At 35.2% G+C, this 26,600-nt stretch overlaps 1 protein-coding gene across 1 annotated transcript in view; it reads right to left on the bottom strand.

Annotated features, from left to right (window-relative positions):
- Positions 1-26,600, bottom strand: part of LOC149954187 (uncharacterized) — a 192,001-nt gene that overhangs the window by 156,090 nt on the left and 9,311 nt on the right. The window contains exons 2-3 of the mRNA XM_090169862.1: positions 25,380-25,713; positions 24,712-25,310 (exon numbers count right to left, since the gene is read on the bottom strand). Coding sequence (XP_090025988.1) covers positions 24,712-25,310; positions 25,380-25,398 — 618 coding nt within the window. The 5' untranslated portion in view covers positions 25,399-25,713. The remainder of the gene's footprint in view (positions 1-24,711; positions 25,311-25,379; positions 25,714-26,600) is intronic.

Raw genomic sequence — 26,600 nt, 5'->3', positions numbered from 1 at the left:
TACGTAATTATGAACAGAGATATTACGTTATTGTGAACAGAGATAATAATTAATTATGAACAGAGATATTACATAATTTATAACAGAGATATTTTGTAATTATGAATAGAGATATTACGTAATTATGAACAGAATTAGTAGTATAATTATGACCAGCATTATGAACCGAATTAGTAGCATAATTATGACCAGCATTATGAACAGAATTAGTAGCATAATGATGAACAGAATTAGTAGCATAATTATGACCAGCATTATGAACAGAATTAGTAGCATAATGATGAACAGAATTAGTAGCATAATTATGACCAGCATTATGAACAGAATTAGTAGCATAATGATGAACAGAATTAGTAGAATAATTATGACCAGCATTATGAACACAATTAATTACGAAATTATGAACATAATTAGTAACGAAATTATGAAAATAATTAATTACGAAAATATCAACATAATTAGTAAAGAAATTATTAAAATAGTTATAACGAAGTTATGAACATAATTAGTAACGAAATTATGAAAATAATTAATTACGAAAATATGAACATAATTAATTACGAAAATATGAACATAATTAATTACGAAAATATGAACATAATTAGTAAAGAAATTATTAAAATAGTTATAACGAAGTTATGAACATAATTAGTAAAGAAAATATTAAAATAGTTATAACGAAGTTATGAACATAAATATCTCATGTGGTAATCTTTATTTACCCACGTTTTGTGAACAGATTTAGTAACGTAATTATTATCAAAATTACAAGGTAAATTATGAATAGACTATCTTTGTAGCGTAATTATTGGGATAATTAGTAACGAAATTATGAACAGGCCAAACTAAGAACTAATTTATGTAGTAATCTTTGTTGAACCATGTGGCGCTATTTCTCTCTTATTAAATTATTATAATATTATTATAATTATTATTATATTATTCTATAATATCACTATATTAAAATACAAGGTGAAACAGTTGAAAAATAATTTGCCTACTTATACACTAAATATTTTTGTAAATCGAGCGAAATTAACTATGATAAAACCTCAATGTTAAAATGTAAAATTAATACGATATTTAGCCGACTTAATCTGCAAGAAGCTGTTTTTATTTTTAAACTTATTAACAACAAATTTGCTGTTCAGAATTATTATCTTGCCTGCACCTAAGAATACCTAATAATAAGACGCGTAAAAAGGAAATTATTTATGTCGGAAAGTTAAAATCTATTAACCCTATCACTCGAATTCAAAGTAAATTTAACAAATTGTATAATTCTGATAACTACCCCTTAGACTTGTGCAACCAGAACCTTTACTCCTTTAAAAATAATACAATGACCCGCTTAAAAGAAATTGACATTAATGCTTAACCGAATCGCTCATTTTTGTTTAAACTTTTAACTTTAAAATAAAAATAAAAAATTAAAAAATTAACATAAGTAAAACATGACAAACAAATATGTAAAACGTTTGTGCTATTTTTGTAACACTATAAAAAAATATAACAAACTTAACATCTGTATAAATTTTAAAAGGGTAACCAATATGTTTTTATACAAAATAAACAAAGTTTGAATTGATATGGATTATTATTGATTTCTTTATTATAATTATTATTATATTATTATTATTAAGGCTTACGGTGAAGTGGTTCCAAGTCCAATATGCTGAATGATTATTTGATGATAATAAAACTGCGTTAGATTTGCATATTTATTTTTAATAAAAGATGGATTATTTACAGTGACCTGACCGGTTTCCGAGGGGCAGGTCACTTCCATTTTGGGTGCGTCTTAATCATAGTAAAATGATTAAATCAGGGTAATCAAGATTACAAAATCTAATCATGATTTAAACGAGATTTAATCATTCTAATCATGATCTAATCTTTTTAATCAGGATTTAATCATTTAAACGATATTTAATCATTTAAACGATATTTAATCATTCTAATCATGATCTAATCTTTTTAATCAGGATTTAATCATTTAAACGATATTTAATCATTTAAACGATATTTAATCATTCTAATCATGATCTAATCTTTTTAATCAGGATTTAATCATTTAAACGAGATTTAATCATTTAAACGAGATTTAATCATTCTAATCATGATCTAATCTTTTTAATTAGATTTAATTATTTTAATTAGATTTAATTATTTTAATTAGATTTAATTATTTTAATTAGATTTAATTATTTTAATTAGATTTAATTATTTAAATTAGATTTAATTATTTTAATCACGATTTAATCAATATAATCGGTCGAAAAGAGAATTTATCATTAAAATAAAAACTTAAGTACGATTTAATCATACTAATCGCGATATAATTTTTTAATCATGATTTAATCATTTTAAACCCTTTGATGTAGTTATCAAAGATACCCTCTTTCAACTCTTAAAAACCTTCTTCCTTTCATTTTGAGGTTGACCTAAAAATATCCCATGAAATTTCATCGAGCGGTGTCTTTGCAACTTCGACAGGTACGTCGAATATGAAAGCAAATAATTTACGATGGCATCAAAGGGAAAAAGGGTCCTTTTCAAAGCCCATAACGCTTCGTTACTTCCGCCCAAAAGAATCAATTTTTAAGAAAAGAAAAACCTTCCAATTAATTCATCAAAGTGTCACGAGCGGAATAAATTACTGATGGTGAAATCCTATAGCTTTTTCTCTCCGTGGATTTTTTTTTCTTGGCGCGAGTGTAATTCTTAACCGTCTCGGCGCGTTTCTTCAGGTATCCAATTAAAGAGTAACTTCTCTTCTCCAATTTTTTTTGGCTCATCTTTCCTCTAGGGCTTCCGTCGCCCTACCTCGCGCTGTTGCCGGGAGATCCTTTGAAAGGGCTTCATTGAGTTAAGTGTCTCTTTTTATTCGCTCGGGTCTCCGGGGCTCCAGTGAGCTGTGAAAATGATGAAGTGGGCTCTCCCTTCCCTACTTTTTTCTCCATCAATAAAACAAGCCATCCTAGGCTGCACTTCCGCTTCGTCCTCTCGCTCTGGGTGCTTACCCGACTGCGCGGACGAAAGAAGAGATTGGAGTACAGTTTGCGATGAACACGACGCGATTTGGATGTCAGGTGGATTATGGTCGGCTATTAGCTTAGGGAAGCGTCTAAGCATTTTATACGCTTGTTAATGTAAACGAAAACGGTATTAAAGGATTTAGAATGTTTAGTAAATTTTCCGGCTGAGCGCGAAGATGCCCGTACAAATTTCAAATTAGCCTCGTTGCAATTTATGGGAAAGTAAAGCCGCTCGAAGACGTTCTTTGTCATGAATGCTAAATTAAGCTGGCCTTTTACAGACTGGACGATACCCGCAACTTTGTAACTCGTTTACAAAGCGCATTCTGTAAGGGTAATATTACGTCAAGAAATTTCCGCGACGTGTTTTTCTACTTCGATTTGATCTTATAGGAATTTAGAAAAAATAAGACGAGGAAAGTTTATTTTTGGGACGAAAATATGCTTTAATAAGGGATTATTTGTGCAATACAGGATTATACTTGCGATAAGGGTTGCAATACAGGATTATACTTGCGATAAGGGTTGCAATACAGGATTATACTTGCGATAAGGGTTGCAATACAGAATTATACTTCCGATAAGGGATTATACTTGCAATAACATATTATACGTGCAATAAAGGATTAAACTTGCAATAAAGGATTAAACTTGCAATGAAGGATTAAACTTGCAATGAAGGATTAAACTTGCAATGAAGGATGAAACTTGCAATGAAGGATGAAACTTGCAATAAAGGATGAAACTTGCAATAAAGGATTAAACTTGCAATAAAGGATTAAACTTGCAATGAAGGATTAAACTTGCAATGAAGGATGAAACTTGCAATGCAGGATGAAACTTGCAATAAAGGATTAAACTTGCAATAAAGGATTAAACTTGCAATACAGGATTATAATGGCAATAACGGATTATACGTACAATAAGCGTTTATACTTACAAATTAGCGACAAGGGATTATACTTGAGAACAGGGATTATACTTGAGAACAGGGATTATACTTGTACTAAGGGATTAAGGGATTATACTTGTATTAAGGGATTATACTTGTACTAAGGGATTATACTTGTACTAAGGGATTATACTTGTACTAAGGGATTATACTTGTACTAAGGGATTATACTTGTACTAAGGGATTATACTTGTACTAAGGGATTATACTTGTACTAAGGGATTATACTGGTACTAAGGAATTATACTTGTACTAAGGGATTAAGGGATTATACTTGTACTAAGGGATTATTCTTGTACTAAGGGATTATTCTTGTACTAAGGGATTATTCTAGTACTAAGGGATTATACTTGTAATAAGGAATTATACTTGTAATAGGGAATTATACTTGTTAAAAGGAATTATACTTGTAATAAGGAATTATACTTGTAATAAGGAATTATACTTGTAATAAGGGATTATACTTGTAATAAGGGATTATATATATAATAAGAGATTATATTTGTAATAAGGGATTATATTTGTAATAAGGGATTATATATATAATAAGGGATTATATTTGTAATAAGGGATTATATATATAATAAGGGATTATATTTGTAATAAGGGATTATATTTGTAATAAGGGATTATATATATAATAAAGGATTTTAAATACAGATTTGACTGACTATACGGTAGGGTATTTAGTTTAACGTAATAGGTCTAAGCTTGACTGTAAAATGTATACCAGCATAACGGTAAACAACACATAGCTAAATTATTAGTTGACCAATTTAACACCATATGAACTTACAATAATGACAACTTTTTGCGAAACGGGGTATTTCGTTGCCGAATTCAGTGTTTCTGCTGTTCTTCCAGTCTTCACAGGACTCATCTTCGCTAAAACAGTGCTCATGGTTTTTCTTAGGTCTTCAATGGTTTCTATCGTATCCACTTGATAAAAACCGAAACAGGTCAGAATAGCTATGGCAATTGCGGTCAGTGTCACCTTCCTACGCGTTGTAACCCGTCCACCTGAATTAATGACTTGAACCTAAGGTGGTGCCTAGCTCATTATAGCGAAATACTGGTGGTAAAATAACTTATACTAAACTCATTAACTCACTCACTACACTTTCAAGATCCAAAGTATTCCTGGATTTTTAAGGCTCCTTAGCCTCCAAGAATAGTTGCAAACAACCAGAATACAAGTGACTGCGACGTTTTCATTCTTATCTACCAAAATCTCAACTTTCATCCATGAGGGCTAGTAGCGCCGAAATGAGAAAACTCAGACCTCCGATCTGCCGTAAAATATTTTACTTACAAGGAGACGACCCGAGGTGTTACTCGCCGAGTTTGTTCAAACTCGAATATTTAGTAGACCTTCATGTAACTTGAAATTACCCAAAAGGAAAATTTTCAATGGGCTTCCGTTTTGACATGGCAACCGAAAATGTTTTTGACCACTAAATCTAAACTTTTCTTTACGGGATTTAGCGTAGGAAAATCCTATTTGGTTTCCATTTTCCCAACTTTGTGTGCGTTTACCCAAATTTATTGGCATTTACCCAAGTTTGTTTAACTAATTTACGTTAATTTACCCAAAATGACCCGAATTTCACCAAAAATAAAAATAAAATCTTCATTTGAGTATGATATTGTTATAACAAAATGTTTATTTTTTTCAAATATTTCACGGTGGGGAGAATGTTATTTTCAGATTTTCCCATGTTAAATCCCGTAAAGAAAAGTTTAGATTTAGTTGTCAAAACATTTTTGGTTGCCATGGCAAAACGGAAGCCCATTGAAATTTTTCCCTTTGGGAAATTTCAAGTTACATGAAGGTCTACTAAATCCCCGAGTTTGAACCAATCGGCGAGTAACACCTCGGGTCGTCTCCTTGTTAGTCATATATCATTCGAATTTCGTATTATTTACCGAAATAATAACGTTGAAAACGATAAGGTTATATTTAACTAAATCCTGTTTATCCAAAACGAGAATTCCATCCATCATAAGTAACGTAGTGATGATAAGTATGATAATTAGCAGGCATGCCCGTATATGGCGGGGGGGGGGGGCGCCAGGTGATGCTTAGCCACCCAGCCCCCCCCCCCCCACAAATGAATACTTAAGCATCCCCAACCCGACCAACCCAAAACAAATCGATAGCTGAACTACCAAATGATATGATCTAAAATATTTGTTTATTAATCAAAAAGGAGAGCTACATCACAATTTCATTTCAGTAAATATTTCAATATTTCAAACGTTTTTACTACATAGTTTTGAAAAAATTTGTTTTCGTGCGTTTTCGCCCAAAGATGACAATAAAATATTCAGTTCGGTTGGGAGTTCAAGTCGGAGTTAGGCAAGAAGATTTTCGGTATTGAAAAAAGGTTCGGTAAGAAAATTAGCATTAAAACCATAAGAAATGTCATACTTATTATTATTATGTTATTTAGTTCTCCACTTAAAGAAACACTTCTGACCATGACCAGTTCGGTATAACAAATAAGAATTGCGAAATTACATAATTTTCAAATACGTTATTCAATACAAGTCTCTTTTATTTATTTATTTGTCTTAAAAATTTCATATTTTAAACGAATGTAATATGTTTTATGTCAAAACGAAGCTGGAAAAGTCGACAATTTCTTTTATTAATATAAGCCTTTAATGTAATGTAATGTAATATGACCACCCTGTATATATCTGAAAAGTGTTTTTGTAAACATGTTTATATGCAGGTAATAAACTCGAATTGAATTGAATTTAATTTAATTTTGAAGCGGAGAAAAATTGATCTAGCTTTCGTAATATTGACTTAATTTTATCCAAATTAGTGCTTTTGAATCCGTAAATCCTCGAAACATTAATCCGATTACGTTCCGAAGGATTTAAACCGTGTTTTCGCGAAGCTAACAAGCTTGTTATTGTAGGATTATTGTCGCTTAGATTTTTCTTTCTTTCCTATCGCAACGGGAAAACCGAGTAAGACTGAATCCCTTTTCACAAACTATGCCTTAAGTCGTTATTGTATGTTGGGGTTTCCATATTTGAAAGGCGAATCGTCATATTTCCGCTATGTTTAGCAGTCGCTACCTGAGAGCAAACGTCAAGTAAGTCGAGATACGTGACTATTGAAAGAAATTAATAATAAGAATCCCTGAGTGTTTTTCAATTAAGGTGCCTCAGTACAAAATTTTCAATCTATATTTTCACTCTATTTTTATCAACTTTCATTTTTAGATTATCATTGTTATTTTGCTAGATTTCGAACTTAAAACTGGTTTGACACAAATAGGGGTTTTCAGACTTGCTTGACTCTTGCTCTAGGGTAGTGAGCTGTTATTCAAAAGGGGGATTTTAACTAAATACTGTAAAATAATTCCGGTGTTTCTATAATTTTGGCCGGATGTTGATGTATCCTTTTGTATAAATTGGTACGGTGCGAGTCTCCAAATTTAACCGGGCTTGTTGTATACCTTTTCTCTCTTTGAAGTTTTGAACTTAAGCCGATTAGAATTTTGGGATTATTATTACAAATTCCTTTACGACTTCATAAGCTGACTTGTTAACGTGACCCAATTATATAAAAGCTATTCTGGGTTTACTTATTTTTCAATTTAATTTTCAAATTTCGCCTGGATAATGAGGATGATTTTACTCCGACCATAGATGGCGCTACACAGCACTAGGGGGATTGTCTGTTTCTATTTAATAACAGCGTCCGACTCACACTCCGTGGCTCCTGTTAATTAGAACGCGCCACGAAGCATGTGTACCACCCGTAATTAAATAGAATACGAGAAATACCCCTAGTGTTGTGTAGCGCCATCTACAACGTAGTCGAAGCAAAAGACTTCCTCGTTGAGTGATATTCCGTTAAAATTATACATGAAGCTCAATAAACTATATAATCTTGGACAAATAAAATAGTGGACTAGTTAGGGTGCTTGGTTCTTTTAGAGTAGTGCAGATTGTAGCGCCACTGTGTCCGATATTGGAAAAATATTCAGCCAAATATTAAACACGAGGAAGATAAAATCAGCTAACGACGTTTGGCGTAATATCTTCAACTCGCCAGTTAACTTTTTACCGTGGCTTACGTTATTAAAAAGGGCCGTTCACATGAAAATTTCTTCAATTAATTTCTTTCATTTTATTTCGACAATTCTGGCCACTAGGTTCTCTCGTATCTGAGATCCGTTATCTAGGCAACGGCAAGGTTTCAACTTTTAAAAGTCACGACACCCAAAAAATATGGCGTTGCAAAGTGCAAATTTGTTGCATTATAACAAATTTGGGACGTTATTTACGACGGTGTGACACATAATTAATTAATTTAATTTTTCTTTGGTCTCATTGGAAAAGGTTGAGGTTAAACCTCTCATTAGGTCCAGAAACAAAGGTACAAGTCTTTGCGTCGTTAAAATGTATCCCCCTTGTCTAGGAGGCGTGAAATGGCCTTTACGATAACGTGGGGAACGTTTTTCCGCGAGTGCTTTGTATTTGGGTGGAAAAGTTTCCCGATTCAGTCAGTAGGAGCGCTTGCTAGCGATGCAATTTGAAGGAAAGGATTTTGGCTTACGATACGGATCCATCAGCTTATTAGTCGCAGTTTTAATTCAAGGGCTTAAAAGTCAACGTTTTCAAATTAGATAGATTTTTTTGTCATTTTAAATTTAGCATTATTTAACTCTAAAACCACCAGACTGTGCAAAACCAAATGTACATACGAAGTCTTTCTACTTTTCTATCAAAAATGCACTTTCACCCAAAATCAAAATCCCTCTGGCGTCACGCGCTGTATTCGTTTCTAGAGCTTTTCACTGTTTTACAACCTTTCTTCAGACGTTTTCTATCGGGGCCAAAAAAAACCGGGTCGAGACTGCGAATTCAACGTTGCACAAAATAGGCTTTTTCCTACGCGAGGGGAGAGGCAAATCCCCATCCCTATATATTCCCGCGTTACTACAACACGTTCCAGTTTAACGTGAAAGTGTCCGGGAAAGTAGGGAAGATGTCTTACCGGAGGTGACGGTTTTCCTATTGACGATGGTTTCGTTAGAAGTGTCCCGTTACGATGGTCGGTGGTTCCGTACCATTTTGGGAGCCGCTGTACCGCAAAACGAGGCAATAATGCACGTCCAACTTGAATAGCTCATCCTCTGAGTCAGACGGAATTAAGTCCGTTCGGAAATACGGCAAAAGAGGGCCGCGAGAAATGGAGAAAGCTCCGCCGCATCATGTTGAGGAACTAGAGACACCGCCATGTCGCCATTTATACCTCGATCCCGCAACGGGGACTATACCGTTTTCTACGCCTTCCCTAGAGTGTCCGGTGAGAGTGAGCTAGGGGTTTAAAGCCTAGGAAATTCTGGCTATGACTCCCCGGAGACCTTTTCTCGATCCAAGCGCGTCTTCCTTTGACTCTATAGAAATAAATAGCTCGGATACGCTCTTGAATTCACCTTTAGAAAGATGTGGAAGTCTGCTTCTCTGCCTGGCGCTACTGGATTTTGTCAATGCGGAAATCATTATTTTTGGATGCATTAGAGGGGTTTTTTTTGCTAGATCCATGTCGAGGTATGCGTAGTTTTAGATTTTAAACGTGAAAATCGGTAAGGTAGTCTTACAGGTATTTGTAAGGTGTGCATGGTTGGCATATTTCCTTTTGATCTTGCTTTGGAATTTGTTGCTAGGCAAGCGTTGATGAACTTCATAGGTATGAGTTTTGATATTCTCCAACTCCAAACTGGTGTATACGTTATTAAGGCGGAATAAAGTCAACGTTTCTCTGTACACTATAAAAGATCCTTAATTATACGAAAGAGGTGCGTGACAAATGGCTTAACAAGGGGATAACACCGCCGTTCTCAAACGCGAAGTGTAAATTTATTATTTATTTACTTAGCTTTTAATAATACTTAGCTAATTAATAATGTACCATTCCTTACCCACACAAAAGACCTATTCCAAAAAAAATAAAATAAAACGGTAGCAAATTTCAGTACTCTAACACGAGTATCTTTAGAGTTATCAGCTCCCAAACCTCGCTTTCGACACGTTATCAACTTAACGACCTTCTTGTTTTTCATCTAGCATTTCTCGGCTTCCTATTGGTTAAATCCAATCAGGTCAAAGTTATTGGTACTTAGAAAGTCACGTGGAACACGTTTCTAATTGGAACCAACTTTGTAACATTTACGGTTCTCGAGTTAGTTTTTGGATGACCTTGAAGACATGGTTCAAGTTCATCGACATTTTCGCATAAGTTTCCCCCTGAAAATTTCAAAATCGTACCTAAAACAGATTTTGAGATATTCGCCCTGGTTCATTTTTTAGTGGACACCCTGTATATCAAAATTATACAAATATTCAACTTTTTATTTTTATACAAAGATTATCATGGTACCCCAAAAAATTGTCAATATATACAAAAACTTTAAAATACCAGAATTAAATGGAAATTTAAACTTCCCTAATGCAAAACCACAAAAAACTCATTTAGTTTTAAATAATATTATTTAACACTTTTTTAAACTTAAGTATTTTACCTTTAGCCTGTCTGTTATTATCAAGTTAGTGTTTTTCCTTGTGTTGGTATTTTTTTCTTTTAAATAGTTAAATGGAAATTACCTATTTAATATAATTACTGGGCTCACAAGTCACAAAGATAACTTAGCCCAATCACCATTTGTAATTTAATTCATGTTGCTACCAATAAACTTGATTTGATTTGGATTATTGTGTACATAAAAACGTGTTCTTTATTCCGCCTTAATAGGTATGAGTTTTATTAGAGTTGGGTCATATGTAAAAATATATGTATTTATATTTAGAGATAATTCCTCACGCCCTGACAATAAGCTTTAAAGAAATCTTTGGCTTAGTAAGTTCTGACCTTTTATTTTTGAAATTGGTTCTTTAAAAGTTTGAGTAATGGTAATTAACCATTGTATTAAGTAAAAATGACCAGTAAGCCGAGTACGGCTGAGGTTTTTAATCAAATTCACTGGAATCCATTTCATTTCTAAACTTAAAAAATTTAATGAACTAAGCCTAACTTTTCTTTCTCGCACGTACTGTCGCCTAAGCCCCGACTAAAATTATCGTAGTGATAGTTGAACCAGTGGCGGCTTAATAAAGCCGGGTCCCCGGGGCGGCGGCAGTGTTTTGTGACACCCCCCAGGACCGTGCAGAAGTTTTCACGGGTCCGTCTTCTTCAAGTTTAATCGTTCTGATTTACACCCCCCCCCCCTCGAGCTTCTCCGATGGCACCCCCTGCTGCCCTGGTACCCGGGGCGGACCGCCCCCCCTTAGGCCGCCACTGAGTTGTACAGAATTCTTGAGGCATTTCAAAGCAGCTGGTGTACCTCAATAAGCCTTCCGATTTAGCCCATGCCTACCGTGTCAAAATATCGGGAACAGTGAGTCCCCTTAGATTCTTGGTCCATGATTCATGCCAAGCGTTATCATAATCTACGACTACGAAATTTACTGAGGATAGGAGGATATTTTAAATCATGAGGTCATACTAGGAGTTCGTTTAAGTTAAAATATAATTATTTATTAATTAATTAAAACATTGATTGAAAGTATTAATCGACTAAGTATGGTGTTGAAACAACTAGATTGCCAAAACTTGGTTCCAACAACATTTCCCCAAAATTAATAATAATAATAATAATCAGCTAGGCTAATACCAAAAGCACCACCTTAGGCCTAAGTCATCAAGCGACTTTTAAAGCCATTAATTATTAAACTAACATGTGCAATATTAACACGCACAAAGTACTACTAAATTATTAAGAACTATAATTTTTAAGGTTCGAATGCCAAGGGGCCTATCTTCTACATAATTATTCGAGAGTCAGTGACAGACCAAAATTGGATAGCGCAGTGGCGGTCCAGTAGCTATCGGTGGATCACATATCAGGTGGCCCATTGAAACTTCCGACTACCGCGGATTCCAGGGTTTGGAGACTATGGTTCCCGACGTTTCCATCCGTTTTACCATGATGGTTGTTGCTCTTGCTTATACTCTCCAATTCTTTTATTCTTCCTCCATCGTATATGCACTTGGACTGACAAAGGCTGAGCTTAACGGGGCATCCTCGAAGATATAGATGACCCAATCAACTTCTTGGGCTACATCTGGGGTCTTGATGACTCCTCCTTGACGAGGCGTCAAAGTTCATCGTGAGAAGAGAGCCGACCATAGCCAGGAACCGTACAAAAATTGTCTGTATAATTTCTATACAATCCTATACACTCTTTTATATCCTTATTTGTGAGAGCTGCCATTTTATTACAGGTCTGATTTCAAATAGCGCATGCAAGGCCGCTTTACGCGGTCAAGTGCACACGACGTCTCGAGCTGATGAGCACGTGCAGGCGCCATTGCCTGTACTATTTTAAATTAGGCCTGTAATGAATTGGCCGACTTCATAAAAGAGTGTATAGAAACCGTATAGTTTTATGGCGTTCTGTAGCCTCCTATAGAATACTTCAAATATCTATAGAAACAATAAACATGTATATAGAAAGCTATAGAAGTTTTTATAATTTTTATAGAATTTGTATTATAAAATTAAAATTGCACAACATTTTATTTCAAGATAAAAATTCTAGTCTTTGAAAATACAAGCAGATTTCAATACAATATTAATTAACAGTATTTAAAGCCCTGCTGCTTGGTTTTGCGCTAGTTGCAGCCTACTTCCAGGGGCTAGTAGTAGTAAACAGTATTTAAAGTCCCTGCTGCTTGGTTTTGCACTAGTTGCAGCCTACTTCCAGGGGCTAGAAGTAGTAAACAGTATATAAAGTCCCTGCTGCTTGGTTCTGCGCTAGTTGCAGCCTACTTCCAGGGGCTAGTAGTAGTAGTAAACAGTATTTAAAGTCCCTGCTGCTTGGTTTTGCGCTAGTTGCAGCCTACTTCCAGGGGCTAGTAGGCCGCACTTTGAAAAATAACAGGCATACTTCTCAACTCAGCGCCTACAACTAGTGATGTAAGTCGGGTAAATACCCAGTGGGTAGGGTATTTTTAAATAGGTATTTACCCTATGCACTAGGGTTTTTATGATTAGGGCGTTAGTTAGTATCGGGTCGAGTGGAGCTATCTGTTATCCTCCTTGTCTACATATTTTGCTTGGTTTGGGCTTATTAGGTAGGGAAATTTGGGCAAACTACATTTTTAAAAGCAGTTTTATATTAGTCAATTTTATTTCTAGCCTGGGAGTTATTCAAAGATAAAAATAAAGGTGTTGCTTTCATATGTATATTGCTGTAAGGAATACAAACATTCTAATGTCAACAAAATGACAAAGTATATCAGGAAATGTTTTAATGGCCCACATGAAATGAATAAAATCCTTAATTGCTCATGTTACTGTTAGTGTTAAGCCTGGTAATAAAATAGTCATGATGAGGAGGCTGAGGAGAGCCAGGGGCAGCAGAGACTGAACTTTCAAGTGATCATTCAGATAATGAATAAATAATATTTAATAGTTATCTCATATGTAATGTTACTATGTAAAATTTGCAAAAAAAGTAAAAAAACCATAATTAATATTTAATATGAGAATAACTTGATGTGTTTGTGGGTTTTTCAATTACCATATTCTTAATTGAATAAATTAAAAAATATTTAACAAAGAAATTAAAGGTGTTTATAAACACCTGGGTATTTATGTATTTTGGGTATTTACCCGGGTAAGTACCCAAGGTATTTACCCTGCGTTATAAATACCCGGGTATTTTACATCACTACCTACAACTCCTTAAAAGTTTTGCATAACCTTTTGAAACACCCTGTATAGATTGCTTTTAAAATAATTATACGAAAAGCGTAAATTTTTGGTATTGACGTTGAGGAGGATTAATTTTACGATGTATTTCGCTCGAATTTACTTTCATTTCTTGTATTATCATAATTATTATTATTATAGTGCCATTTCGAATACATACTCCAGACAATGTAGACGCTCTTAAATTATGTTTATTGCGCCAAAAAGCGCGTAAAATGTACTTCAACATATAAAGTCCCCTATAAGACGACTCCCCTTAATGTCGGCAGTTGCGCGTATTAAAACCTTTTCGGCTTGTTCTCGGTCGCTATCTCCATATAAACTCGACATTCCGTTAATCCCCTCCGCATGTCGGCGCTGAAATATCACTACGCCGAAAGAAGAAGCGCGATAGAGGGCGACACGATAGCGTATAATCATCCGAAGGGTGCGCGGGGTGGCTGGCCCCTCTCCAAAATCCTCTTCGAGCGTTACGAAATCTGCAGCGAAGGGGAGGCTTTGGTTCCTGCAGTGCACTCCTTCACGCCGCGATTAGCCGGTTGACGATGATCATTACCGCTCTTCAACTTCCCCTTCGAGCCGAGGGGTCAAAAGGGGCCTATGACCCCCTCCCGACGCTTCCCTAATCCACCGAGATAGCGCCTTAAGCCCCACCGATGCCCCCAACCCCCACACCGGGACCCTCTCTAGTATAAATACTGCCGGAGATTCCGCAGGGCCCTATGACAAATACTTATTCTGTTTACATAGACTCTATATACGCGTAACTGTCTCATCACCCTGTCCTTTACTGCAGGATGATTCAACGATATCGAATGTTGTACCCCGTTTTACATATGGGTATGGTTAGTATCAAATTTGCCTAAAATGGTGTGATAATAGTGAAGGGAGTAAGCTGACACGGCAAAAACATTATCTTCTGGATTATGAAGTTCCTAAATGCGCCGCAAACAAACTTAGCGCTATAAAATAAATAATAGCTAGGCTATAATACCCATAGCACCAATTTAGGATCAAAACATCTAGTTACTATTAATATCTTTAAATCAGGTGGCAGGGTTACAACCGCTCCCTACACTAACTATTACCATTGTTTATGTCGGGGGAAAATCCCTGTGTCTAAGTGCCACCGTAAGTGTATAATATTATTACATAAGTGTGACACTTCCTATTCTTTACGTGCAAAAGTTTTACTGAGAGCTATTCACAAGACAGACTGCATCACGCATCGTCGCCGTTTTGCATCTGCTTGCTAACGCTCACACGTAGCGATTGACAGCGCTTCGATAAGGGGAAATTTTTTCTTGTGATGTCCGCAAAGTGACAAACTTATGGAACAATATTATAGACTTATGGTGCCACGTAACGATGGCAAGTGATCTCCAACCATCAGCCTTTAATTTTCCTTTAAAGACTGGTTTTCATTCATAGGGCAAAAACGCCACGACGGTGAACGTCGACGCGAAAAATTTCCGTTAGGCCTATTGCAATATTTTTACGTCGACTCTCACCAAACAATGTGGCGTTTTTGACCTAGTGAAAACCAGCCTTGAAAGCCCTATAAACCTTGTCTACATAGACGGAAACACTATAATTCAGACAAGCGACTAGAGTATGTATCTTTGTTGGACAAATGACAACCAGTTTAAATATAAGGTGAGAAAATACAGTGAAAAACGCGTTCGTAATCTCAAATTTCAAAATACTTACCTTTAGTTTTAACTTCATAATAATCAAATCGAAAATTTTTTACCTGTAAACTAGATTTATATGGTCTTTGAGGCCAAGTCCTATTAAGTTAAATTGAACTGCAAAAATAAAGCTTCCTTCGGCGAAGTCGTTGTCCATTTAGCTAGCTTCCGAAAATCGGTGGCACCAAGGAACAGTGCTTAATGAAAGTATTGAATACTACCACCTGAAAAACCAGCTGAAAGAACTATATAGTTTAAGCCACCTGTATTTTTGACAACTTTTAAACGGAAAATGTATTTAGTTTCAAACTCTTTTCACTTCATGATGATGCATTGGTCCATTTGAATTAGTATCTCGTCATTTTGATAACCAAGGAAATATATATAGAAATCAACTTTTCTGTTAACGCGCTAAAATATTCTGCAATATTTTAGTCGTGGATTTGGCTCGAACCGTTTCTTATTTTCTTTGAATATGTGAAAGGGGAAAATATCTGAGAAATTTCAATTAATATTAAATTTAATATTACTGAGACAACTTTAGTAGCAACAAAGAACGGTTCGAATACAAAAAAAACCGACCCAAAAAACCCACTTTAAAACCCACCTCAGAAAAAACCCACTTTCAAATCTCATATTACATGAAAAACCAACTAGTTTAATGTGCAATGACCACTTTAATATATATCTTAGACTGAATTGCAATTCGATTAAAACTTTACAAAGTTAACTGGCTTATTAACCTGAAACTTATAACTTAGTACTTCTACCAGTCCTTTGGTTCAGCTTTGCAGTTGCTGTATACTTTTATAAGCTTTTCTGCTTTTTCTGATTCAAGTCGGTTTCTTAGATTTGACCAAACGTGGCCGAATGATGAAAATATTCTTTATTTAGAAGCGCTAGACATAAGGCATTTCTAATTTATCTAAGTTTAAAGTTTTTCGCATTATCATCTAATACAAATATACTAAATTAAAAAACCCACTCAAATGAAAAAACCCATTAAAAACCCATTGGATTGGATCAGAAGTAAATGAACCAAAGTTATCGAAATAGCGCTCAAAATCAGAGGTCGTTTTCCTTATGAAAATGATGAGAAAATCGAGTCAAATAAAAGCTAATTTCCATCCCCGTCTTTTGACGCGATAAATTGCACTTGGTAATTGTGGGTATAGCTATTTCTATGTATATGTATAAAAAATGGTTTCATAAAAACAAAAACGTTTTTTTTATCGGTCTAGGAGCGCACAGAATTTCAAATTCGAGGTAAAAATGTAGCTTCCTAAGGAAAACGCCTCCAACATGGGGAGTATAGCAGTCTGATAACTGCGGTTCATTTACTTCTAACATAAGGTATTTCTAATTTCTCTTAGCAATATCATCTAATACAAATATGGAAATAGTAAACTAAATGAAAAAAAACATTAAAAACCCATTGGGTTGAACTTTTTGAAAAAACACGGATTTTTTCGAACCCTGCGACAAAGGACGTGTTTGATTTGCTAATTCAAAATTTGGATCAGCCAAAAAAAATACGGAAGAGGAGTATACTTAGCAATAAAATATTTAAATAATTAACAAGATGGTGGACGAGGTAAATGTAGATGATGATTTTGTTGTATGCACTGTGTACAGAATTAGATATTTAGATTTGAACAGACCAAACTAGAACGTTAGCAACTCGCTAGACAGGATCGGTAAAAAGGACAGACTCCCAAGGTCGGAGAAGAGCTGCCTGAGGACCAGAAGTGACTCGACATCCCTCAACGTAGGAGCCACAGATGCTCCGGGCGAAACCGTGTGGAGAAAGCGGTATTAACCAATAGGCTGGGTAGGCTTAAGCCTAGGGGCCCGTAAAGTAAAACTTTGTTTGGTGGTATAATGGGGGCAGGATCAGGGTGCCCTGACTAAAACTCAGCCTAGAGGCCAAGGAGGTATTTAATCCACCACCGCGAGAAACCATCTTCAAAGGGTTGCCAAAGGGGGACAAGAGAGATTTGGTGATTCGTATTAGAAGGCATTATGATCCCAGACAAAAATTCAATTTGGTCCTCGCTGAAGCCAAAGATGATATAGATCTCCGTTCTTCGAATTCAGAGAACTTTCCGATTGAGGTTTTGTAACGAAGCGATTACCGATTTCCAGCACGTTACCATGGTAATTATGTAGCTAATTTTTTCCGAGTTCCGACAGGAAGTGGGTAAACGATGTTGACTACGCGCGAGGCGAATTTTGTTACGTTCACTGTGGTATAGTAGGTATCAGCAGAAATGCGATACATTTTGATTTGGTTTTTTGAAATTGCTAACACGATTGTAGGCACACGTAGTCATCACCGATTTGTTCCAATTTCAAAAAACCAAATCGAAATGTATCGCATTTCTGCTGATACCTACTATACCACAGTGAACGTAACAAAATTCGCCGAAGAGACAATAACACTCGAAGACCTTGAGGTTGGGCATTATGTTGCTGCAGTTTATGACCAAAATTGGTTCATCGGAGTAATTGTAGTTCTAAAAATGCCCAGAAGAAATGGACTGCCAAATTAAATTTATGAGAATAGACCGCCAAGATCGGTTGACGTGGCCCAAGAAGACTGATACATGCTATGTACCATTAAGCTGTATTTTGTGCAAAAGTAGCTCAACCACTATTAATGGACAAAAAGTCAACTAAATATGTAAAAATTTAATCACAATAAATGAAAAAGATCAAGTACCTTTTCGAAAAGTTATAAATGTTTTGTATTTCGTAGTACCTTATTAAATGTAAAATTCAAAAATCAAAACAATTATTATTTTTCAAAATTTCGCCTTAGGTACTAAATATAACCACAAATACTGTATATTTTTCGAAAGCCCTAGGCACAAGCTATCTTAAAATGTCTTAATTAGAAATATTTAGGTTCCACCTTTTTGTGTATGGGCGATCGAAGGAACCCCCCCCCCCCAAAAAAAAATTGCGTTTTGCAGTTAAGTGTGGCAGTACTACTTATTGTAGCCTTTTTATCTCAACGCCATCATGTTCGGCATAATTAACATATAAAAATAATTCCAAAGCTATCAAAAAACACTTTCAGGCTTTTTTTCAAAGTACTATAAATCCAAAACGAATAAATAAAACTCACTCATATTTTCCAAAGGTTATTATTTTGGACCCCTCAAAAGGTGTAGTAAGTTTCGTCAAAATCGGTTGACCCATGGTGGCATCACTGGTCGATTACACATGGAATGACCCTATAGGAAAATACGTTTCATAATTTGCGTGTAGACAATCAAGGTGCTATCTGCAAATATCCTGAATAGGTAGAAAGCTTCTATTAGTCCCAGCAAAAGCACGCTGTTGTCGATGAATAATACCATCTCATACAGTTCCAACGCGCTTCATCAACTTTACTGATGGGAAAAGGAAGTTAGTGAGAATTCCTCGCGCGTTTCTGGATTTGCCCATATCAAGTTTAGCTCGTGCCTCGCGATCACATTATTTCATTTCCATGGTAACCTTTTCAATGGCGCAAGCATTATAAGAATTTTTGCATTTTTGGGTCCGCTCAATGTATGATCCGCGTGAAACAAGGTCTCATTGAATTTTTTTCAATGGAATATTATACAGAGGCATACTTATGAGTAATTATGTTACATATGATATTATCTTCAGTTAGGCCTAACACCATTTTTTCTCGTCGACGCAAATGAATCTCCGTTAGGCCTAACGCAAGTTTTCGCGTCTCACTCATATATATATGAAATAGCTTAGATAACTCAAGCTGGACACGGACCCGTGGGAAGTACACGGAAGAGACGGCTAGCAGAATACCCATATTTTATGGAGGCGCTACATAATAGTGCCATCTATCGGTGACAAAAATTAGTATTTGGAAAAAACAACGCGGTAAATTAGGCATCATAATGTTGATAGCCCTAGAGTAACTTGGAGGGGATTTTACGTGTCATTTTATTTAGCTTTTGGTGGACAGATGGCGCTATAACGTAGCGCATCCGGGAAAATACGCGTTGTCTGATAGTTGTCGCTTCCCAATCAGTCCCTCGTAAAATTGTGGATCTATACTATTTCATATATATATATATGATACTATCTAAATACTAGGACCATATAAAGAGCAGTTTACATGTCGAATCTCTCCTACTTCCTTTATTATTATAATTTCCGGAAATGTAGGATTTCGTTCCGTGGTTTGCCTTCAATCGAAGGGGAGAGCTTAAGAGAAATGTGGTAAAATGGTCTTTATTGTAAATTGTGAAACCCAGAAATTGTCGGCTTATGTTAAAACCGTGTACGAGAGTCAATATTCCATTTAAACAAGTTAATTTATTTAAATAATATTTACCAAGGTTAACGTTGCATGTGGTTTTTTTCAATATTCGTGTTTACTTAAATTTTACAGGACATTCCTGTAAACAGCAGATTCCATGAACTTACTATAATTTTAACAGGGTCTTTTTATCTCACAAGTCAGTGTGGGCGAAAAGCAAACCCAAAAAATGGACAAGATGAAGAAGAAATATTTTATCTTTAGAGGAGAACTATATGAAATTGTAACCTCCACGTGCTGTACAAAATAGACCTATAACTGTAAATAATTAATACCATGTAAAGAATATAAAAATATGCCAATAGGAAATTAACGGGGATTATCCTTTGTGAATACGAAATACGGATAAGGAAAAATATTTGGGAACCGACGGGGTTCACTCGACGAACATTGATTACAATAACACCTTCGATAATATTTTGTTGAACATGACAATTGACAGCGAAATTAAACTAGGAAGTGATCGTAAAACAATAGGCGGTTAACTAAAACATTTTCAAGGAAATTACCAAGAAGTAATATTTCCTAGAGAAAGGACCTGCAAGTTACTGTTAATATAGTGCTTGTTAAAATAATTGAAACTTTTCAATAGGCCTTTCCATAAACTAAGCTACGCTAGCTGAACTTGTTTTTATGTAGCTCATTCGTCATTAACTACGTAGAAGTTCAGTTCAGTTTATGTCGGGGACTTTTCGTAGTTAAACGTCATCGATACGTCACCGTGACTCAGAAGCACCATCAAAACAATAAGGCTAATGTTACTTTATAGAAAGGCCTATTGTAAACAGAACTTCGTGTTTTTGCTAAGCCTTAAAGGGGAACGGTCAAGCTTTAACCAGTTAGATAGCCCTATAGCCCATTAAAAACTAAAATTTATGGCGAAAACCGCATCAAAAAATATTGAGTGGTTAATTTTTAATAAAATAAAGAAATTTCGGGAAATCGAAAAGCGCGCGTCCGCCGCGACACCTGGTGAGAAGTCGGTGAGACAGAAAAACAACGTAAAAGCAGAGATACTGACAGTATCTCTGGTAAAAGCGCGCGCTGTTGAAGACGCGAAAATTTGTTTTTCACGCGCGGCGCGTTCCAGTTATAAGAGACCTAAGCCTAAATTGCGCGATTTAAAAAGTTAGGATAGTTCGCAAATCGCTCATACGGGGTTAGGGGCGCTGGCGGTAGCCCCTAAGATGGCGGCGAAAATTCTAACCCAAAAACCTGGCGTTATTTTTCGTTTCAACTTTTTGGGTCAAAAGCTATTTCTTCAAGACAAAAAAGGTTAGTATATTGAACGTCTTGTTAATCTTTTGATACGTAAATAAGGCCATATTTGTAAAAGCTTGGCCGTCCCCCTTTAATATGTCAAAAAAAGCTACCTGGTTAAAAGGAAAAGTTTACCTTATTTGAACAAGCACTATATATTACTTCTTGGCGATTTCCTTGAACATGTTTTATTTAAGAGTCTATTGTCTTACGTTTCAATTCGTCACATCGTTCAGGAATTTCAACCATACTTTTGGTAAATCCACGAACTTGGCTATAGGAAAATACGTTTCATAATTTGCGTGTAGAAAATCAAGGTGCTATCTGCAATTATCCTGAATACGTAGAAGGCTTCTATTAGTCCCAGCAAAAGCACGCTGTTGTCGATGAGTAATACCATCTCATACAGTTCCGAATTTATTGATGGCGTAACTCCGTGTAGTCTCCACGTAGATCTCAAAATGTTGAATTGGGTATTACATTTCACTATTAACACGATAGTCAAGGGAAACCGACTCGCAGAGCTTGGTCCGAAACCAATTATAACATCCTACAAGGCATTGGAACGATATGGTAAGTGGTTGGGTCAAACGAACGATGTCATTTTAATGCGGGATTCAACAACGCGCACGTTCGATTGGACGCATTTCGTCGTTTTTGGCAAGATGGCAGTAGTGGTAATAGGCGCTTCACCTACGTGGTGAAAGGGGGATCTCTGAATGAAATATTTTATGTCAGCCAATATCCAAAGAAGCCGCGGTTAGATCATATTCTTTGAAGTTGTTAATCATGGTAATTAAATATATAAAAACTAAATGAAGTATCCGTCAAGTTTTTATTCGGCTGTATCAAAGAAAACTATATTATTTTTAAAACTATTGAAAACTTCGAGTTAGTTCTAAATTCAAGAATAAATTGCAAATTTTACACCAACTGTAAAAATTCCAAACCTCCAATAACATTCCTTGATGATATATACCAGCTAGTACTATTTACATAATATAAATCAAAATCCAAATACTATAATAGGTCGAATTTAGAAAATGGTATTTACTAGGTCTATCCGTATTGTTTTAAAGTGTTTGTATAAATATATTTAATACTTGTTGACTTTTGTTTGTTGTTTGGTAACCCTTACCAAAATGGGAGTCTTACTTTAGTCGCCAATTAGTCTCAATGTAGGATCAAGGATTTTTAAGTATTATGTAAGCATTAAAAACTGAGACCCGAATTTTGGGGACTTGAAAGAGGCTTATTTGAGAGTTGATTATGAGTTACAATATTATATTAAAAAAAGAGTTATTTAAGACTTCACTTTAGTATCATATGGGGAGACTAATTTTTGGGGACTTGAAAGAGGCTTATTTGAGAGTTGATTATGAGTTACAATATTATATTAAAAAAAGAGTTATTAAAGACTTCACTTTAGTATCATATGGGGAGACTAATTTTTGGGGACTTGAAAGAGGCTTATTTGAGAGTTGATTATGAGTTACAATATTATATTAAAAAAAGAGTTATTTAAGACTTCACTTTAGTATCATATGGGGAGACTAATTTTTGGGGACTTGAAAGAGGCTTAATTGAGAGTTGATTATGAGTTACAATATTAGATAAAAATAAGAGTCATTTAAGACTTCACTTTAGTCTCATATTTGAAAACTAATTTTTTGGGACTTGAAAGAGACTTAATTGAGAGTTTACTATGGGTTAGAATTTTAGATAAAGATAAGAGTCATTTAAGACTTCACTTAAGTCTCATATGGGGAGATTCATTTCTGGGGACATAATTGAGCGTTGCTTAGAGGTAACAATTTGAAGTTAAACTAAAAGTAATCGTAAATTTCATGTTAAACTTACCACTGGATCCTCTTATCTAGCTATTTTTGTAGTGTCATCTAAAATGAGTTTCGCTCACGTGCCGCGCAATTTATATAAATAAATGTACATTTGCCCAAACAATACACCAAATATTTCATATGATCTACTGTACTATACTTTTAAATTAGACTTTTAAAATTATATTGTAGTAAAGTCCAAACAACTGATCTGATTATGAGTTCAACTATAATGATAACTTAAGATTAATATTAAACAGGTAATGGATTTGCAACTTGAATCTGGAAGCTTGGTTACAAAATGGTCATACGGGATTGGCTGGCTTTATTTGGTTAAGCTAAACTTACTTGAAACCCTCACATACTTAAAATTAAAAAAAAAATTAATAAAATAACAGTTTAAAATTTTTAAGTCTATTTACTAAATAATATACTTGAAATTCTTAAATTAGGACATTTCATTTCAAGTAAAATTATTATAAAAGTACGAGTGTGTAAAACAAATGAACTGGGTGAAAAATAGCCTAGCATCTAGCGCCATCCTTGAAGTCTGGAGATTTTAAAACTTGCAATCCAGCATGGCAGCTGAACAAAGTTGTCATTTTTGATTCAGTATTTGAGTAGCCAGATAGAGGGTCATTATAAAATTAGATATTTAGAATGTAATTTTGTTTTTTCAAAGGAAGCCCGAGCGTAAAAACTACCTGCTATATAGCGATCACCATGCATTAATTGGTGAAGAATTTCACTATAGATTGCAGTGAACTGCTCACATACAGGGTGAGTGAACTGCTCACATACAGGGCACCCTGGATGTATATTAGTTTTACTGATATCGGCAGATTTCCAATTATTGCTAGAGTTAACCCTTACCAAAATCGTGACTGTCACATTTAGGCTTAAAAAGGTTTTATTTAAAGCTGCTACAGTTCCTAATACAGCCTCAAATTCATACTTATTCTGAGACTAATGAGAGTCTTAATTACGGTTGCAAAAATCTTGTAAAATCAAGTTTTAAATAAGTATGCAAGAATCAACACATTTAAGACTTAATTTAAGCTGCTACAGTTCCAAATACATCCTTATTGGTTACTTATTTCATACTTGTTTTGAGTTTAAATCAAGTCAAAGACTTGATTTAAACTCAAAACAAGTATGAAATATATTTAATAAATAAGGATTGATGTATTTGGAACTGTGTCTTTAAGACTTGATTTAGACTCAAAACAAGTATGAAATAAGTAATAAATAAGAGAGAGAAGGGTGTCTATCCGGTGATTGAGAATTTCATTCTCAATCACCGGATAGACACAAAGAGCTTGGCTCCCGCCGTTCACCCGCGCCTCTCCCGTTCCTCCCCCACCCGCGCCCCCATCTCAATCACCAGAATTTCTATTCACCAGATTCTCCCGTTCACGGGTTGCTTTCCCCCAACCCCCCATTCACTGGATACTTTATCTCTCGTTCACCAGCTCCTTTCCCCCATTGCGTTCACCCCTTCTAATCACCAGTTGCTTTCCCCCCATCCCCATTCTCCAAAATTAGTTTTCCTCGCGCAGATATCTGGAGATTAGATTTTTACCCGTTTGCTTATCGCTTCAGAACTCCTTAATTTCTAATCTCTAGGCAATAATAACAAGTTATTTTCAATTTAATTAATTTTTTATTTTATTTTAGAACTTTGTTTACATGTTAGTAGGTACTATCAGATATTCCATTAGATGGTTATCTTGTGCATTACACAATGAAAACAAATTAAAGTAGCTAAGTTTACAGGTTAATTGATTATCTACGAGTAAATTAGTAAAATCTTGTAGTACTTCCGAGGGTGATTTAAAACAGCCAAAATAAGATTTTACTTGATGGTACGAATTAAATTGATCTGGGTACAAAAATAAACCCTCGAAAGGTTTTCCATATAATAATTCGTGAATTTTTTTAAGGTTTTTAACAATAGCTAAGTACATGCATTCGATAACATTTTTATGTTCGTTTAAAAGATTTATTTGAAACCGAATAAAATCAATTTTTTTTTGGAACTCACCGATTTCGCGAGCTCCCAGATCCAGAACATGACCGTAGGCAGAGTTCAATTTGATGTTGTTGGTAGTGGCGACGATGGATACGTTGTTGTCGTGATAGTCGATGATGTTGTGGGTTAGAGACGATGCTCCGGTTTGCGTAGCGGCGAAAAGCTCTCCCCAAAGAGAGAGTAGATTGGTGAAAGCTTCGGAGGTCAGGAACAGAATATTTTCGTTCGATTTTTTGAAGAAGAGAACTTGTAATTTTGATCCGTCGAAACCAAAAGAAATGTAGACTGATCCTCCTAACGTGATTTTTATGTTGATACGTCTTTCTTGGCCCCTGCGTTTGGATACGGTATGCGTCTCGGCTATAGAAAATGAAAATGTTAAGCCTTTGTCCATTGAAATAGTAATAGTATTAATAAAATAATGCTTACCAATAGATCGTTTTTCCATGTTTACGGTAGATGACGAGAGCAAAGCGGATGCACTTCTTTTCAGTTCAGCGTCTCAGAGAGAAATGACGCATGGGAGATTAATCAGTTCCTATCTTGTTGAGATTAATTCATCACGTGATCTAAACTTCAAATAACCCTCAAATTCTATCGGCTCTCTCTCTCTGAGATAACAGTTCTAGACACTCGAAATTAAACCGTCCCGTGCTCGAAACTGCCTCTAATTATCCCCATTGACGTCACATATTAATCCACTTGGAAGAAGAAAAAAAACCCATTGTAGTTTCCTTTCGAGAGCTTGTGATGCAATCATATCCTAGAAAACAATACAATTAATAGAAATTAACATAAAATTAGTATACTTTTAATACCATTTTGTGAGCTACAGTGAAAAAAGTTACAATTTTACGGTAGAAACGTTTTCAAAATACCACAAAATGAACTCAAATAAGAAAATTGTAATTAAAATAATCACTACGGCTATAATTTTAGAAGGTTGTTTCAGGACGGTGATTATGGCAGATGTTTGTACTTCAGTGTCCATATCGGAAATGAAGTTAAATGGAATATTTTGCGAAAATAAGTATAAATTTTAGCATAACCCTAATATATTCTCGAGAACTGAACAAGTTCTTTGGGAATAAGAGATAAGCTTACTATCTTCCCCTAGGCCCTATATAAGGGGGGCGCCTGAACCGGGGGAACGTCACTCTATTGTTGTTCTTTGTGCGTCTAGTACCAGGATTTTTGAAGCGCGCTCTCTCTCTCTCTACGTAAGTTTATTTTGATTTTTTTTATCGTAATTTTTTGAATAAGGTTTAAGTAAATCGGCATTAAAATGAAAGGTGTACAATACCCAGAAATTAATTTAGTTGATACCCCGGAAATGATTATAATCGACTCCCCTGAATTGATTGATATAACTGATAACGAGTTCCCGGAAGTACCCATAGTAACTTTACCCGATTCTCCAGAAATGGAAATAATAGATTTAACTGATACCCAAGACCCTACCCTTTCCTTAACTACAGTAACTGATTCGCAATTGGAACGTTTAAAAGAAATGACAATGGTACGAGATTATCTTAGAGAATATCAACTAACCCATCAAATCTGTTCGCCCCCTATCGATAATTTACCTTCACCCCTTTTAAGACCTAGTTCTATTCCACATGCCGAAGTACGTTTTTCGCCCTCGTATAC

The sequence above is a fragment of the Leiobunum rupestre genome, chromosome 3, assembly GCF_980474605.1.
Source record: "Leiobunum rupestre chromosome 3, qqLeiRupe1.1.hap1, whole genome shotgun sequence".
Classification (NCBI taxonomy): domain Eukaryota; kingdom Metazoa; phylum Arthropoda; class Arachnida; order Opiliones; family Sclerosomatidae; genus Leiobunum; species Leiobunum rupestre.
The sequence above is the reverse complement of the archived record's forward strand: the minus strand, read 5'-3'. Positions and strand labels throughout refer to the sequence as shown.